The following is a 14419-nucleotide window of genomic DNA, read 5'->3' as shown; positions in this document are numbered from 1 at the left end:
AAGCCTAAGTTGGTTGTGTTGTGTGATGATGTAAAAGTGTGGGTATGTACGTGATGGTGTGTATGTGGGGTGTACTCATGATATAGGTGATTTTTTGTATATTATTGTTAAATCATTGAAATTATTTTCTCTCGGTTATTTTAACGTAAAACTCGTGGTTATTTTAACGTTGTTATTTGAATTCTTGGTAATTCAAAATTTATCTTTAGTCCCTTTTTTGAAATGCAAATTATCGAGAGTCGATTGTATAACTAAGCACTACCTATCGGTACCTTTAAAAAGGCTTCTGGCCCTGTATTTTTGAAATTGTCAAAGTTCTGTATTAAAGATTATTTAATTTTTTTTAAATTGTTTATTTCGGAAAGCAAAGTTAGTAAATACAACTTAATAACTTAAAATATGCATGATTTTCTTTTACATGTTCTTCATAAATACGTAGCCATCATCCACATAATAGAAAGAGTGAATTATGAAAGTGAGTGAAACTTTGAAAAAGATGAACGCAGGCAGAGTGCTCTATGCGTGAGCCATTCAACGTAAAAGTTTCAACGATAACGTTACCACTTCACATTTTAAGTAGATAATGTACCGACTTTCTTGACTCGGTACTGTACCGTCAGCATATAAAACACTTTAACATCTGATTGAAAATATATTATGATTTGCACAAATGTTTAGCTTAGCTTGTGTCTATTGAAGACTGTGAACAACGATTAGTTAAAGACGACATATTAGCACATTAATGTCGCTAAACACACAAAAGACAGAATGTCAAAAGTTGTTGAAAAGATTCAAGAAAATTAATATACTTATAAGAATAGTAACTTTTAATTCAACAGACAATACCCGTAAATTTCCCTTTCAAGTTATTTAGAAATTAGTAGAAATGAAATAACATAATCACAAGATCTTTGTGTGTGCATTGAAGAAATATATAAGTATTAAAATAAAATACACTAAAAATATCTAATCTGCCGACTGTCCATACTGTATGTAAAGTTTAATACACCCGCATTCATACATTGCGGTATACGGTATAAGAGGGATTTTTCGCTTTTCATAGCACTCTGAATGAAACCGAATTCGCCCTCCAATGGCGATTCAAACACGGCCAATTACACCATTACGTGTAATTCAGATCGTGTTAATCGTTCGTGACCCTTATTTTGATTTGCCTTTACAAAACTGATGAATAGGATTTTCTATCTTTTATATAAGAAATACTTGATTAATCTACCCTTCTTGAACTTGGTCATTATCAGATTTCGTAAAATAGTTATGCTAGCTGGTATTTTAGACGTCACGCTATCTCAGACAATATTATAAATTGTAAGCCCTAACACAGGTTTTTTTTTACTTAAAAGGGTTTCCAAATCTTACACTTTGAAAAGAAAATGTACTGTAATGACTTTTCATTATTATTATTATAAAACCTACCAGATCGGCAATATTGGCAACTTGAATAGCGTCATGGACGACTTCTGTGCGCGTGCTTCCATTCCTTTTCTCAAACATGTACTTGTCAATGACAAGAGCTGTTTCAATGTATTTGGTGGTTTCCCGGACGTCTCGACGCTCACGTAGACGCCGGCCTGCCTCGATCCATTCTTGCCAGGAGAGAAGGTCTGAGTGCCTGGGAAGAAAAGGAAAGTATTTATTTATTTATACGATCTAAAAAAATGTGTATGAAAATATGACATCACAAGTTTTACACATCAATTATAAGTAATCTATCAAGGAGAAATTAAAACAAACAGCTACAACCAAACTAAATGAAAACTTATAACTCATTAAGAGGCTATATACACAAGGTTACGAAAACTCCTTTATTACATATTATATATGTATATTGCATATAGCTTTGTTATTTTTGGCTAGTAAACAAAACAAAAGACATAGGGCATGGGATACCAACGTTTTAAGATATGCCTGTTCTTTGTTATGAACATAAAAAAGTTTTCGGTCGCATATTAGCATATTAACTAATTAAAATTCTTGCGCATAATTGGAATTTGTTCGTTGTGTCATTTATTAAATCGATGAATTATAAAATAATCTCGCGTTTCAAGGCGTATAAATGCAAGGAAAAGCTCTTTCGAAAGATAAAATCTCCCTCAAAATCGGCCTTTTTAAGCAAATTCATCCGATAAAAACCCACTTAAGATTAACAGTTCTTTTATCTCGATTCCCTGTGTGTTAAAGGGCCTCATTAATGAAGCGGTCATTCAGGGACTGAATATATCCGTATTTCCGATATGATTCTGAAAAACTTCACCAATTAAATCTTTTTGTGTCAAGTTTTTGGGATCTTTTGATACGGACAAGTATTGAATTGGGTTGCTTATTTTATAATATTTTTTCTTATTAAGAGCTCTTTGCTTTGAACATGGCTTTCATTTTGTATAGCGCTCATTTTGTATATTAACATTCATATATACTTATATTGGCTTATACGTATTGATATCTATTTTACTTTTCATGCATGTAAACAAACGTGTGAGATACATCGTAATTGTTAAGTCTACAACCAAGTTACAGAAGTGTCGATTGGTTGCCAATTACAGGCTAATGATATTTATTAAATTTCTGTGTATGTGATTCTGACATTTATACGAATTTAACAATGTATAATAGGACAAATAATATTCACGAATAACGTATCTAATTCTATTTATAACAACCTAACGTTATCCCACAAACCAAATACCAATTAGCGTGGAAACTTAAATTCATTTTCGCTTTTCCTAGAATTATATTGAATAGCAAAACCCGTTTCAGCTAATCCTATTTATTTGAATATTTACGTAAAACAATTCGTAAAGCAGACAAAGGCTTTTCAAAAATCTAAATATGAACGTGCGATGTAAATTTTTGTACACGAACAGAATTCATTAGTTTAACTGCGAGTTCAGTCGCTCGAAAAAATGAGTTCTAAAACTTCTCCCTGCATTATTCAACTTTCTGGACCGCGATGATTTATAATGGCGTCCCTTGAATTCTTTGACACTTTTAGGAGCGCTGTAATTTACTTTGCGAAGTCTGATTTGAGTAAGGAAACTATAAATTATTAGCTTTACATTTAAATAATAATCCTTCAGCGAAAGAAACAACTACCGTATACAGGCATCTCTCATTCGAATATAGCTGGGTATATTCAGTACCTAATCTGCTCTTCTACTGGTATATATATTTAATGAACTACTGGCATTTTTATTTTATTTTGTATACCTATATATTTTTAATGTGCTTTATTATTTTTAAAATAAATTTCTGATAAATATGATAATTCATAGCATTGAACTCTAAGATATTAATCTTAATAACATTAAACAGAAAATATCAACATTAAGACAGGTTTAAGCGGCCTTTTAAAAAGGCCATTAACAACTTGTAACAAAATATCTACATCAGATGGATCTCTATGCAATTATTTCAGGAAATACATCTAAAATAGTAACAGGTCCTCGCGGAGCAGCGTGTCTCTGACGTCTGTCACAGGGTTGAACGTTGCGGCGACCTATTTCATGACGTCATATGAAATTGTACTCGTGATGTTGGGTACTAATCTAAAGACGAATGTGTATCATAGAACATCCATATCTGTTACGACGATATGTTAATAAATGTGGCGTAGACTTTCGTAGACCGTTCTACGGTTTGGTGTTTTTCGTAGCCACCTCATTCGTGTCATTTAAATATATTGTCTTAGAGCACCAGACGCTCTTTGCTTTGGATACTTCAATAGCAAATTAATATAACATATTATATTTATTCATAATATTTTATGCTAATCATATTTCTCTCTTTCTACTTTTCTCCTATTATGTACATAAAAGTATTCCTTACAATGTACGCTCGCTCTTAGATGTGTACCCAACATTTATGATAACAGCTGCTGTGAGATATGCATTTGTTTCTGCGTGCCATTCGTTATAAGTACGTGATAGTTTTGTGACATGCTGTAATGATGGAAGTTTTACGGGAACTTTCCCACAGTTTCCGCAATTTGAAATATAGTTGTACATAGACGTGAATTTAATTTGGCTTAAGGACAAAAAGTTCATGCTTGTATTTTCAAAGTTAATGATTTTGCTGCATTTTAAATGTTAGCAACATTTAAAACAGAAATTTATTGATTAATCTGTATGTTATACGAATTCCCTGAAACAAAATATTTAGGTTGTTGAATCTTGAGATTTGATTTTTTTAAATAAATTTCTTGAATTGTCTTTTTGAAACTCAGCCATGGCCGTTCTGCTAACACACAGAGTTTGTCTAAGTTGATAAATATTTACACAAACACACGCTATAATGTTATTTTTTCATTTTATCACATCATTATAATGATTTAAACACATAATTACAATGATTTGAAGGGAGTAATGCCGTAGTGTAATAGGCTAGTATATAATGTATTCTGAAACTTACAAAGCTCCATGGTTTTCCATTAGAGGGGCCTCCACGTAAGCGAAGTTCTTAGATCGGTGTGTCTTTTGTCTGTACTCGAGTTTGTTGCCACAGCCCCGGTTCATCTTGGTTCGCGCTTCAAAGATAACATGAGGGTGCTTCTGCTGAAACAAAACTATGTATAGGTTTCATGCAAAGACTTTTATAAAAGACAAAATCTATATTAATATTATATAAAAAGATCATAGATTACTCAATAGCTACATTGTCGGATTTTCAACTTGAACTTGTTTCTTCTAATTTTCCATTCTGTATGCTAGATAATAATTACTTCTAAAATCAATGACGTGCATACGACACAGATTTTATAATTGAGTATAAAAAAAGAAAAGTGTCTAACCCATACTCAATGATTGTGGAAATGATTAAACTAAGTATTACTAAAGATATTTTATCTTGTTTAACTCCATTAGTAATATCAAGATTAAATATCTTGTGTATTACTAATGGAATTTGTGTTATTCCCTATAAACATATAAATTTCAATTACAAACAACTAACGCGGAACACATAACCAATATATCTATACACAAACTAACTTCTTAATTAAAGTATTATTTACAAAAAATAAAACGAAACTATTTTGCTATTACTTAAAATGATTAAGTAGTGAGAACATATCTATGTGTAATTTAAATCTATTTGGTTTTTAAAACCTTTTAAAATCCAATAATTTCACCCACAAGTCTAAGAGGAAATTACAGTTACCGATAAGAATTGATATTCAATGGTATGCGCGTAACCTCTTCTTTGAGGCAACAAGCGTTGAATAAGAATTTCTTACATCTAATTTATTTATAAGAAATTCGGAAATGAAAATTTCTTTCTGAGCCAGAATTTTTATCGAAACATTCATATATTCAGTTGGGATTCTCACGTGGTTTGCTGTTTCATATACATGAAAATAATCGATTTGAAATAGAACGCGTTTTATGAATAAATCAATATGCCGTAAAATATTTTTAAATTTCAGTAACATATGACTATAATGTATGAAACTGTTGGATGCCGATGAAAATTTTATTAAATTAACTGTTAATTGTAACTTAGACACCAGTTCAGAAATCTAAATATCAAGAAACGTAAGTCATCCGAAATAATACTGTAAGTGGAATTTCATAAATACATTTTTATGTCAAACGAACATTTAGATACAATCGAGAATTTCAAAATTTAGGACTTCATATAATGACAATATAATAGTAAAAACCCGATACTTCCAAGATTATCTAAAATATATATACAAATAAAATAAAATGGTTAAGAGAAATTGAATAGTATGGGCATTTCAAAGGTACTCGCACTAATGTTTAAATAGTGGCGAATAAAAATAAAGAAAAATTCATACAGTCTTGCAGGGTTGCAGAGAGTTGGCCTCAGGGTGTGACTGTTATACATAAGATTGTAAGTTCCATTCCCGGCTATTCACCAATGGACTTAACCTTACTTTCTATCTCTGTGCCTATTTCACATTAACAGCTCGAACGGTGAAGGAAACCTTGCCTTGGACCCAACAATTTGACGGCGTGTTTCAGACACAGAAGGTTGATCACCTTTCCTATTAGACATGTTTATATAACAGATAGAAAAAGCTGAGGCCCAGAACTAAAAAGGTGTTTTAAATAAGGACTGTGTATGCTCCTCAAACATTATATATAAAATAAAACCTAATCTAATTATTTATTACCTGTTCCCAAAGAATAAGCTAACCTGTAGAGAGACATTTCTCACCGAGATGTCGTATTAGCCGCATGGCTGCGATCGTGTTTTGTTTATTGCGGCGCTGAAGGGTCTGGGCTTAATAGTTTCGAAAATAAGCTTGTAAGTTTGTGTCGCAAGTTGTGGTTTCACGGTAGGCAACGCCAGCTTATCCGGTGGGTTAGTGATTTTGTCCGTTAATACTTTACACCTGTGTTAGCAATTATTCTGATTACTTGTTGCTTTATGTGTACGCTTAATATATGTAGTCTATGATTAGGAAGCAAAACCCCATGTACGTGTTTTATTGTTAATATTACTGATTTTGAATTTCACAGTATAATTTCAGCCCACGAATCACTATAATTTTAAATGCTTTTTGTGTGCAATTACAATTTTAAAGTCTGTTACCTTAAATATTAAAAAGCATTAAAAAGCCCGTAAAAGCCTAGACTGTGGCTCAAAAATAAAATATGTTTATTTTGCAACATAAGATCATCAAGGTATCACTGATTCACATCATTAAATTTGAACCTGTAGGCATCCCTACTCATCGGCAAAGAAGACAGAGGGTGTAGGCCGAGAGAAAAAGCCTGCGTGAAAAAAACTCTCGGTACTCCTTTAAAATAGCAAATCACCATAGAAAATGGCAAGCAGCACTTTTATTAACACTATTACACTATTTTAAAACAAATATCGAAAATTAATAAGAAGTCACTTGCTTGCCTTAGTTCACGTTCTAGCGACACAGCTTGTTGCGTATAATTTATTTTCAATATTTAATAGTTGTAACACAAAATAACACCGTACGAGAGGTAAGTAAATGGTCGTATGGGGTTTTTGCAATCAACCAGAGACGGAAGATAAATCACGAATACGTTATAATTTACGATCGGTATGGAATCGAATACTCCTTGCTTACAAAACAGCTTATTATCGTTCGATACATATTAACATTACATTTATCTATAGAAGCCATTAGGTGAAGATCTCAACTAATATGTAAGTAGATTGTATGATTCTGAAATCATTTTGGCTGTGACCCCGGTGACAAACGTGAATAATAAAGTAACATAAAAAAGGGTAAAATTTACAGCATATTATAATATTGAAAATACCGAGGGAATATTAATTTCATAGAAACTGATTAATAAATGATGAACGTAAAAATACAGGCAAAGTTTCGAAAAATTTGTAATGCCAGAAGCAATTACGTGAAAATAAGTTTTATGAACATCGGGTTCGCTTATTAATATCTCAAATTATGAAATAAATAGTTTAAATAAATAAAATACGTTTGTTTTGGAACATAAGATCGTCAAGTTATCACACTATTTTAAAACAAATATCGAAAATTAATAAGAAGTTTGTAACATGATATCGTTTGATTAGATTTTTGAGTTTGTTTTATTAATTTCTATAAATGATGATGATTTTTTTTTAAATTCTATCCTCTACAACTCGACGCAACACAACATAGCGCTTTTTCAGACCGCTTTTGCAAACGGGCATATTACCCCCAGAGCTACCCAAAATACTATCGAATCTCAATCAAAAAAATCGTATATGGTGATTTGCAAAATAACAGAAATTTTATTATTTATGGTGCTTATAAGGATACGTGAATCTGCCCTAAATTTTATAAAATAAAGCCTCAAGGATAGTACATTATTCAAAGCGAGCTTCGGCAATAAATAAGTCACAGGTGCCGGCTAATACGGCTTTTTCAATTACCTTCACTCCGCAAAGGAACTAAATTGACTCTGATAATAGCTTTTAGTTTTGCTGATCAATAGATTTATGATGTTTTGATGAGATAAGTTTTGTTTAGATATTTTTTAAGAGATAAAAAGGAAAATTATAAAATGTCTTTTCAGTCAACTTCAAATATAATTTCCATATTTTGAAGACTACGTTTTATTATTTTGACATTTTATTGTGGTACGGTGATGTGGTATGTTACCACGTTTTCTTCGCATATAACATGAAACATTAATAACAATTAATGCAACAATTGTTACATTATAAATTTAATGCTATTTTTCATTTAAAATAATCAATTTCCATCTTTATTTCTCGTTATAATATCATAAGGTAAAACTACAATTTCCATTTCTAAGTTTTCTTTCAAGAAAGTATTACAATCAATCAAAATATAGTAAGGTCCAGAAATTGAATTCATAAAAAATGGTCTACTGTTCAATTCCGGGCGACACTGACATATTTCGTTTCTGTCACTTTGATAGAAAACCTAATCCGTTGGCATTTTTTATAATAATAAGAGAAAACCAATTTACAGAGAAAGTACTGTTTAAAACACTTTATTTTCTTAAAATAAACTAGATAAGTAACATAGTGTTACGAAGAGCAGAGTGGACTGATACAATAAATGCGGACTTGCATTCGAATATGATTTCCAAATTCAAAATTACAAACGTAACATAAATTTCGTAATTTATTTAACAGATTTTAACGATCTAGCCGAAGGGATGAATAAATTACTGTACAAATTAAAAAAGACACGGTTGTTCAAGAAGATGTGGAGATGGAGTCCTAAGACAAGAAGGACGAGGTAACCGAATCACCGGATGAAGACTGAAAAATCGCCCAAAAATAGTAAAAGCGAACGTACAAAATTACCATGGCTTTTCTTATCGAGACCCCTAGCTTATAACAATACTAACAGGCGTCTAGGGTTGGGTTTATCAGATCGTTTTTTAGCTTCTAGAACAATTAAAAGTAGATAAGAGAATTGTAATGTTTGGCATTCAGGCGTCTTTGGAATTTCTACCATTCGATGGTAAGAAGTGCCAGAGAGTTTAATTTATGGTGTATAGAAAATACACACATTTGTCTTAACCAAAATATATATCACAATCCTTTACATAATTTTAATAGAATATAATGAGATGTAAACTAAATTTGTTTTGGTTTTAAAATATTATAAAAGGGATCAGTTTTTACAGTAAATAGATTATTCGTAGCCATCTCGTAGAGTTCGTAGCGCCTACAAAGTTACATTGTCAGACGTCTTAGTTGGATTCGTAGCGTTCCATTAAACCGTGCGGATCACAGAGAATCCTGGGTCAACTGCATTGACCCGGAATCGTTAATGTAAATTACCCGAATGATTGACGTCATCATTGTGCTCCTGCTGAGGTTACCCGCGATAAGGGGCAATTGATGGTTGGTGGACAAAGGTTTTCTTTGTGCTAAAACGCTTTTTTAGAGTCGGTAAAATAGTTACGATTTTTACTACATATTACATATACCACCTTTATATAAAGAAACTGCAACATTTTATATCTAGGCTTTAGGTTTCTGTCAGGATCATTTGTCAATCTAATAGGCAAGTAGGTGATCACCCTTATGTGCCTGACACAGACATGGGACTTTAAAATCACTTGGTTATCCAAAAGCTCGATAATTTATTTCAGTAAAGTAATAGACGTAAGCTTATTTTGAATTTTTGATGTTAATGTGACAAAATTCAAGTGAAGACAGTTTGTAAATCCGCAAAATAGCGATATTAAGCAAATTGGTGTACGAAGGGCAAGAAGCAAGCAATTTATAATTTGGAGGCGTTTATAATTTACGACCTCTTATCAGCAGTTCAGTAAGGACGCCATGTTTCATTCTGTATTTATTGTGACGGAAAAACTTGGCCTAAATAAAATCAACTTGATTTAGGTGCGCATATATATTTGGCATTTTTTTTTGAAAAATGTAACTTAAATTAATTCGAATTTATTTTGTGTTTGATACGAGGTTTAATATGCAATTTGTAACTATACTGATCTTGACTACTTATACATTGCATTTGCCTTAAATTGTTCCTAAATTATAAATATATCGTTGGATTTATAGACGTTTTTTGATGAAAGTTAATTAAAATAGGACCGGTACGCTTAAATACTTGTTGGATATGATCATTTAAAATAAATAGTTTTGTAATGTAATTCATTTTATTGTTACATTTATGGAAAAACACTTTTTTAACGGATTATAGATATGTATTATTATATTTAAACTTATAATTATTTGTACATAATTTTAAATTTAAACCGACGTTTCGCGTGCTTTACAGCGTGCGTGGTCACGGTGACTGAAGACAAAGGTGTTAAATGTCAAAAAGTATTACAGCTGCAGAAAATGTTGTGTTATCTGTATTTATTTCCCCGGAGTTGGTATCGACTAAAAGATGTAGGGTTTTTGCAGAAATTGCTCACGGTGTCCTCCATTTTCGCGGGTTGTTTATTTTGAGATTTTAATTTGGATATTATTGGATCCCAGGTGTTTGATAATTTTAGGCCGTCCTCTCTATTGAAATTGGCGTGTTTTTTGATTTCAATGGCTTCGCGTACCAATCTTGGGAAGAATCTTTTTTCTTTCGCAAGTACTTTCGGTTGGTCAAAGCGTATGTAGTGATTAGGCCTATCTAGTGTGTGTTCACAGACTGCTGATTTTGTGTGTCGTCTATGTCTTATGTCCGCGATGTGTTCCTTGAGTCTGCTGGACATATTGCGTTTAGTTTGCCCTATGTAAGACAGGCCACAGTCGCAATCCAGTTTGTATATACCTGCATCTTGCAATGGGGTGTTACTTTTGATTGGTCTTAGGAATTGCTGAATCTTCTTGTGCGGCTTGAAAATTGTATCTTCATTCATTGGAAGCTCGTTTTAGGACCCGGCTAATTCTATCTGTAACTCCCTTCACATATGGCAGGTAAGCTGTAAATTTAATGTTCTTGTGTATTGAATTTACATTAAATTTACTGTTGAAAAAGAAAACAACAACTGTCTGCCCTTTTTGGACATTTTAATTATACGCAAAGCAGATGGCACACTAGGTCACACAATACACAGAAAGGCAACCCACACAGATAGGTACCTCAATGGTGAATCCCACCACCACCCGTCACAACTGCTCTCTGTCGGTAAATGTTTGTTTCAGAGAGCCCAACGTCTTTGTGATGCGGCCCACCTCAAGGAGGAACTACAGCATGTCTAACAGGTGCTACACCGAAACAAGTTGCGCATCCCCCGACTGCATCACAGAAACAAAAACAAGACACAAACAGTTCCTCGCCAGCCAGCTTACCTGCCATATGTGAAGGGAGTTACAGATAGAATTAGCCGGGTCCTAAAACGAGCTTCCATTAATACAATTTTCAAGCCGCACAAGAAGATTCAGCAATTCCTAAGACCAATCAAAAGTAACACCCCATTGCAAGATGCAGGTATATACAAACTGGATTGCGACTGTGGCCTGTCTTACATAGGGCAAACTAAACGCAATATGTCCAGCAGACTCAAGGAACACATCGCCGACATAAGACATAGACGACACACAAAATCAGCAGTCTGTGAACACACACTAGATAGGCCTAATCACTACATACGCTTTGACCAACCGAAAGTACTTGCGAAAGAAAAAAGATTCTTCCCAAGATTGGTACGCGAAGCCATTGAAATCAAAAAACACGCCAATTTCAATAGAGAGGACGGCCTAAAATTATCAAACACCTGGGATCCAATAATATCCAAATTAAAATCTCAAAATAAACAACCCGCGAAAATGGAGGACACCGTGAGCAATTTCTGCAAAAACCCTACATCTTTTAGTCGATACCAACTCCGGGGAAATAAATACAGATAACACAACATTTTCTACAGCTGTAATACTTTTTGACATTTAACACCTTTGTCTTCAGTCACCGTGACCACGCACGCTGTAAAGCACGCGAAACGTCGGTTTAAATTTAAAATTATGTACAAATAATTATAAGTTTAAATATAATAATACATATCTATAATCCGTTAAAAAAGTGTTTTTCTTTAAATGTGTAAAAGTTATGTAAATAAAAGACAATACTATGTTACATTTATGTTTAGAATGCCTATCTACCCTCTACTCAATACAATATAGCAACTTCTGTGGCCTGGAAGAAATGAGCGATTAACTCTGATTAATTTCTTTGTAGTGGGTTTGAGTAGCATCTGCACGCTTACAATTTTTTTTAACTATCACTAAACGATTACATAACTGTATAATTCATATTGGAATATTTTACAAAGCAGGCTTGATAGAAAACTAACGAAGACAATAAAGTGCTGTTTTATAAAAAAATAATGCACCGTCATTAAAATACATGAATTGGGTTTCTAATTGCTTTTGCATTCTCCAGTTTTAGCCTGTTTTCAGACCTCAAGAGAAAGCTCGCTGGACAGAATCTCTCCAGTGATGGAGAATCACCGAAATTGAAATACTATATAAATAGCAAAATTCTATGACCACTAGGTAGGTGAACTCATTTTCCGCAACTAGACTCAAATTTGGTCCGTTTTTCGTAATCTATGACCACTATATAATCTTTGTAGCGCTCTCGATGGCAACGATATTTATAATGAAATTCTGTTAATAATAAATATTTTCTATGTTAGCCTACGAACTTTTCAGTCTGCTAAATTCTGCGCTAAACAATTTATATGAAGAAACTTTTGCAGGGGTTCTGATATTTGAAATAAAATTTATTCATAGAGTGAAGTAAAATCAATAGACGTGACCTTTTTAATCTGATATACACTTGGTGTGTACGTATAAAATTAAATGTTCCTAAATAAATCAAGCTGAGATAGCCGAGATTAACTACCCTTCCTTTAATTCGCAGGCGTTGAATCTATAAGCCATTGATCAAGTTCGGGAATATTCGAGAAGGGGTGGGGTGACACTCCTCCACGTCCCCGCAATGGCGCGAACTAAATCTCGATGTTTTGATAAAATAGTTTAGATTAAATGATAATAAATGTAAATTATTAGAGGCTGTTAACGGTGATAAATTACGTTAATGATATTAATATTTAGAATTCTGGTTATTTACGTCGTTATAAATAGAATATGAGAAGTTTAAAAAAATAATAAATCAGTGGTGTTACAACCCCCTTAGGTCTTGGCCTCCGATTTCTGAATCTGTTTCATGATTATTTTTAAATCTAATAGGCAAGTAGGTGATCAGCCTCCAGTGCCTGACACACGTCGTCGACTTTTTGGGTCTAAGACAAGTCGGATTCCTCACGATGTTTTCCTTCACCGTTCCAGCAAATGTTAAATGCGCACATAGAAAAAAAATCCATTGGTACACAGCCGGAAATCGATCCTACGACCTCAGGGATGAGAGTCGCACGCTGAAGCCACTAGGCCAATATTGCTCTAAGCCGCAATAAAAAATTCCTTCAATTCTTCCAAACTGGCGAATTATTGATAATATATAATGTAATATTTATGATTATTTGTCAATTTAATAGACAAGTAGGTGATCAGCCTTCTGATTTCTATCTGGATCGCCGTCGAATGTTAGGGTCTCAGGCAAGCCGGTTTCCTCACACCGTTCAAGCGAATGTTAAATCGCACATGATTAGTAAATTAGTGCACAGCCAGAGATCGAACCTACGACATCAGGGGCAACGATGGCACGCCGATGCAACCACTGCTCTACGGAAGTTTCTCGGCAAGAAAATTTTCAATTGAAACAAATGAATGCAAACAAAACCTATAGTGTTTCTAACAATGAACATAGAAATAAATCAAGAATCAATCGACACAATTTCCAACAAAACAATATATGTTTTAAACAGTTATAAAACGGGTATTCGTTAAACTATTCGCAATGTCCGAGTAAAGTGCAAATTAGTTAAGTTTAGAACGTGCGGGAGAATACTGGATGTGGTTTGAATTAGTTATGAATACTAGTTTAGTTTAGTTCTGGATTAGCCCTGGTGTGCATAAATATGATAATATTAACGAATTATGTTCTATTGCATATGCATTGAATAAAAATAATATGAACACTGCCGATGAAAGGTTGAAGTTTATCAAATATACTTTTACTGTTTCATCTTTTTTATAGGTCAAAATACAAAACAAATACTTGGTATTTTAGAGTCACCATATCAAGTTCTGATTGGTTGAATTTGACGCTACATATACAGGCTTGATCAAGAAGATGAAGAATTATAATTTTTGCGAATTCTACAAACTCTTGTAATTAAAATTAGTTAAATAAATTAAATCACAATTAGTTAAATGTATTAAATACTTTTTATTTGTTTGTTCCCTTTTATAAATCTTTTTGTTGTAAAATGCATCATGTATTCCATCTTTGGCTTTATTCGTAATGTATTTGTTTGTAATGATATATAATTTATGTTAGCTGCAGGAGTACTAAATAAATAAATTAAAAAAAAAACCTAATTTA

General features: G+C 32.9%; 1 protein-coding gene across 9 annotated transcripts in view; it reads right to left on the bottom strand.

The window, feature by feature from the left end:
• The window catches only part of LOC111001032 (disintegrin and metalloproteinase domain-containing protein 11), a 338822-nt gene that overhangs the window by 27054 nt on the left and 297349 nt on the right, over nucleotides 1-14419 (bottom strand). For all 9 annotated transcript variants that reach the window (XM_045629101.1, XM_045629099.1, XM_045629106.1 and 6 more), the window contains exons 11-12: nucleotides 4429-4568; nucleotides 1438-1633 (exon numbers count right to left, since the gene is read on the bottom strand). In XM_045629101.1, the coding sequence (XP_045485057.1) occupies nucleotides 1438-1633; nucleotides 4429-4568 (336 nt within the window). The remainder of the gene's footprint in view (nucleotides 1-1437; nucleotides 1634-4428; nucleotides 4569-14419) is intronic.

Source organism: Pieris rapae, chromosome 8, assembly GCF_905147795.1.
Source record: "Pieris rapae chromosome 8, ilPieRapa1.1, whole genome shotgun sequence".
Taxonomy (NCBI): Eukaryota; Metazoa; Arthropoda; class Insecta; order Lepidoptera; family Pieridae; genus Pieris; species Pieris rapae.
Note: the sequence above shows the minus strand (reverse complement) of the source record. Positions and strands in the feature narration are given on the sequence as shown.